This window comes from Nicotiana sylvestris, chromosome 10 (assembly GCF_000393655.2).
Source record: "Nicotiana sylvestris chromosome 10, ASM39365v2, whole genome shotgun sequence".
Classification (NCBI taxonomy): domain Eukaryota; kingdom Viridiplantae; phylum Streptophyta; class Magnoliopsida; order Solanales; family Solanaceae; genus Nicotiana; species Nicotiana sylvestris.
In genome coordinates, this window is record NC_091066.1 from 72,202,771 (window position 1) to 72,207,303 (window position 4,533).

General features: G+C 39.2%; 1 protein-coding gene across 1 annotated transcript; it reads right to left on the reverse strand.

The window, feature by feature from the left end:
• Positions 1-1,754: 1,754 nt before the first annotated feature.
• LOC138879505 (uncharacterized) lies at positions 1,755-2,444 on the reverse strand. The gene has a single exon (XM_070159120.1). The coding sequence runs from the start codon at positions 2,442-2,444 to the stop codon at positions 1,755-1,757; it is 690 nt and encodes a 229-aa protein (XP_070015221.1).
• Between the last annotated feature and the right edge of the window lie 2,089 nt (positions 2,445-4,533).

Sequence of the window (4,533 nt, forward strand, 5' to 3'; positions counted from 1 at the left end):
GGTTAGCAGCAGTGTGTCATGGCCAGTTGTATCAATAGAGAATGGCAAGAGCATATAATTAGAAGGTGCGTCCACAGAAGTTTGAAGTGGGTCAGTTAGTATTGAAACGCATTCTTCCTCATCAGGCTGAAGCAAAAGGCAAGTTCGCCCCAAACTGGTAGGGGGCGTTCGTCGTAACAAGAGTGTTGTCTAATGGTGCTTTGTATTTAACAGATATAGAAGGCAAATGTGTAGAAATGGCCATCAATTCCGATGTGGTCAAGAGATATTATGTATGATTTTTTGGTTTAAATTGTATTTGTTTGTACTTGGCATATTTTGAAGATTGGAATGACGAAGGCATTTTGTTTTACTATCTAAACACTTTATCTTTTTTTTTTCAATCCGCTAGGAAAGCACCTAGGGATAGTTTTTTTATTAAAAATAGAAAAGTAAATACAATAATTAGGAAATTGTCATTGTCTTCCTTCAATGAAAGGAAATAGACTTTGCACTCTAATGTAACGTACTATCAAAATTGAGCATAATACTCAAATTGATATCACATTATGCCTACTAAAACTTTGTAATTGTAAAAATAGCCCAAGTGAGTCCATGTCGACGTGGTATCTCCAGTCTAAAGCGTCCCAGTTCCAGAGTGAAATTTGATTTGCGTAAATAGCCCCTTTTCAGCAACTTCACGTAGACTCCACCAATTTGGTAGCTCGGTACTGTAGCATACGACACTGTAGCATACGGTAATTGTAGCATACGGGTAGTGTAGCATACAGTAGCATACTGTAGCACGTGATCATGTGATGTCCCCTTGAGATTCCCACACTATTGAGGGGGCCAAGGTCCTTGGCATTTGCACCCAAAGTAATGCACATGCCTACAATGATTCCCATGCATTGTCCTTTTCTTTAATGATCCATGTTTCCAAAATATTCTGTCATGTGCACTCCAGGCGTGCGTTATTTTTTCTAGTTTGTCCGTTTAAGATTGTATATCCTCTTTCCATTTGTTGAAGCATGCGCTCAATTTGAAAAAGCATATGTCCAGCTTTTCATGCAAAGCTCCACATGCAATGTTTGAAAGCATTTGGTCAATAATATCCCAAAGATTCCATCTGGACCTTTTTTCTTGGCATGTAGCCAGACGTGAATAGCCTATGCACTTGCCAGTAATAAAAAATCCAAAAGTAACAGCTACACTCTTCTGCCAATTTGTTAAGGAATCGTTTGTATTTAGCCTTTTTCGATTCCTTATCTTCATTATGAAACATGCATTCCAATGCTTGAACATTTGAATGTGGAATCCCAACGCCTCTTCTTTTTGATGTATGCAGCAAGAGTGGTCCAATTTTTTGCGCCAGCTTTTGGTTTTGTCGAAGATTACACCTAGTGGTGTTATCCCAACGCGCATGCCTTCATATTCTATCAAGCTGCTGGATGCGTGCTTGCAAAAAATCTCGAATTTTTCTTCTAACGATGACTCCTCGATCCCTTGCATTTGTATTAAATTAAAACTCCAGGCATGCCTGCCTTTGTCGTTCCTTTTGTCTTGATGGAAAATAAGACATTCCCAAGTCATGGCCCATATATGCGTTTTAATTCTTGGCTTTTTGAAAGCATAGGATAATATACTCGTAGTGGCACCTACACAAAAGAAAAGATAGTTAGAAATACCAACAATTATATCCTCCTCCCTTTGGATTTGAATATATTGGTCGATTAAGTTGACATGCCTCCTGCTCTTCCTTTTCTCTTTGCTTCTTATCTCCTGTCCACCTTCACCCTTAGACTTGGACATTGCAGCTTATCTTTATTAACTAACCTCCTTCCCTGTGCATCTAGATGCCAGAATTGTTGGCATTCTATTTCTCCATGATCTAAAGCATAATTAGCCAAGTGATCTGCCAGCTTGTTGCCCTCCCTATGAATATGAGTAACTGTGTAATTGCCCCCATTCATTAGTTTCATCATTTCCTCTACCTGCTCAGATATGATCCATGGTGGTTTCCAGATCCCATCCATTATCTTTTTTAATAACATTGAGTCAGTTTGAAGCCACACATGAGAGTATTGTTGAAATCTGCAGAACCTTAGTGCTTCTACCATGGCCTTCGCTTCAGCTACTGTGTTTGTTGTCTCCTCAATCTCCTTCCCTACTGACTTGACTATGTCACCATTTTCATTTCTTATACAAAAACCTATTGAGCTCCTGCCTGGATTTCCCCTCGATGCACCATCCGTATTAACTTTTATCCATCCTGCACTTGGAAATTCCCACATGACTTTGGTAACCTTAAGTTTAGGAGTGAAATTTTCCATCATAGCTAATAGATCTCGCCATTTGTGAGGTACCATGTCCATCCCAGGCTTTCTCACTTTCACCAATGCCTGCATATTTGATGAAACTTGATAAATCACCCTGCAAATTGTCACAGCATCATCATACTTCATACTATTTCTTCTTTTTCAGAGTTCCCAGACTACACATGAGGGGAGTGCTTGCATTACTGGTTTGAGCCTTAAGCACACATTTGCAGTCCAACATTTTGTGATTGCTTGGTGCAATGTTAATCCTTCCACACCTATTCCTGCCTTCGATAGAAAATACTTCCAAGTTGTCTTTACAGTTTCTGATCTAAAAAACAAGTGTTGAAGAGATTCCTCATCAGGCTGTACACAACACCAACATTTTGATGGCATACAGTAGCCTACCCTTTTCATGAAATCATCTAAAGGTAACTTTGCTTTCCACACTTTCCACATGAAAAATGCTATTTTAAAAGGCAGTCCCTTTACCCAAATCATCCTATAAGCTGTTCTTGGTTCGTCTCTTCTTCACATATAATCCCATGCTGACTTAACACTGAAATATCCTCTTGTTTCCAGCATCCAACAACGCATGTCAAGAACCTGCTGAGGTGAAGGTGGTTTGATTTTCTCCAGAATGTGTACTGCTAAGTCTTCAGGAAGCATTTCAAATAGCCTGTCCACATCCCACTCACCATCTAAGGTAACATCATATACATTATGTGCAGTTTCATCAATGCCAAAGTCCCGAGGAACTAAAAAATATAGTGCCCCAAGACCTGTCCAGTTTTCAAATCAAAATAGTGAGGATCCCCTTTTTGTTTCCCAAAAGATTTGATGTTCAATCAGATCTCTGCATTCCAACATTTTTCTCCAAATGTGAGACCCCTTTATCCATGGAACAATTACAGAATTCAATTTCTTACAGTATTTCTGACATACGAAAGAGCTCCATAGGCTTGGTTTTGTTCTGAAATTCCACCACAACTTGCTGAATAATGCCTTTGCTACATCATGCAGTGACCTGAAACCTATTCCTCCTTCCTCAACTGGCATGAATAAGGTATTCCATGAAGCCCAATGCCTTCTAGTTCCTCCTACAGAGCTGCTCCCGAAAAACTGAGCAAACAATTTGTGCAACCTATTTATCACATAATTTGGAGGGTTTACAGCTGATAATAGATGCATAGTCATGCTTTGCAGTACATGGGATATGAGAACTGCCATGCCCCTACTGATAATAGCTTACCCTGCCATGATTGCAGTTTGTCCATTACCTTAGTAATTAGGGGCTGATAGTATTCCAGCTTTCTCCTTGCATAAAATATAGGACAACCTAGATATATGATAGGAAAATCATTCCTATGAATGCCTGTGATCCTTTCCACCTTGCTGACCACTTCCATGTCTGTTAAATGATGCAGGTATACAACTGATTTGGTCTTGTTAACAAGCTGCCCAGATGCAACTTCATATGCATTCAACACTTGCATAATCAACATCAGAGATGTTTCATCTGAGGATGAGAAAATAATCATGTCATCTGCATACGCCAAATGATTGATCTTTGGACTCCACTTTGGAATCCCAAATCCACAAAAATACAGGTTAGTACGTAGTGCATTGAGACCCCTAGATAATGCTTCTGCTGCCAAGATAAACAAAGTTGGAGATACAGGATCACCTTGTTTTACTCCCCTTGAGGACTTAAAGAACCCATGAGCTTGACCATTTATTAGAATAGAATACCAATTGTTTGAAAATAATCCAAAGACAATCCCTATCAACCTTTCTATGAATCCCATCTTTCTTAGTACCTTAGTTAGGAATAGCCAAGATAATCTATCATAAGCTTTGGTCATATCTAGCTTCAGGATGACATTAGGTCTAGCCTTAGTTCTAAGCCTAATGTCAGTCACTATTTCCTGAGTTAGAAGGATGTTTTCTACTATATTCCTTCCCTTAACAAAACCTGACTGTTCCACCGATATCAGACTTGGGAGAAATTTCACTAGCCTTTCATGTACCACCCTCGATATAACCTTATTTGAAAAGTTACTGAGGCTTATTAGTCTTAAATCAGAAAAAGTGGTAACTTCTTTTTTATTTGGTAGCAGAACTAGGTTGGTGTGTGTTACACACTTGGGTAGCTCATGACCATTGAAAAAAGCCCTCACCATGTCATACAGGTCATCCCCTATTATGTCCCAACAAGAATGATAGAATTTTCCTG

What these genes read in the sequence shown, in the direction of transcription:
- LOC138879505 (XM_070159120.1), bottom strand. Translation starts at nt 2,444, where the DNA reads ATGAAGTATGATGATGCTGTGACAATTTGCAGGGTGATTTATCAAGTT.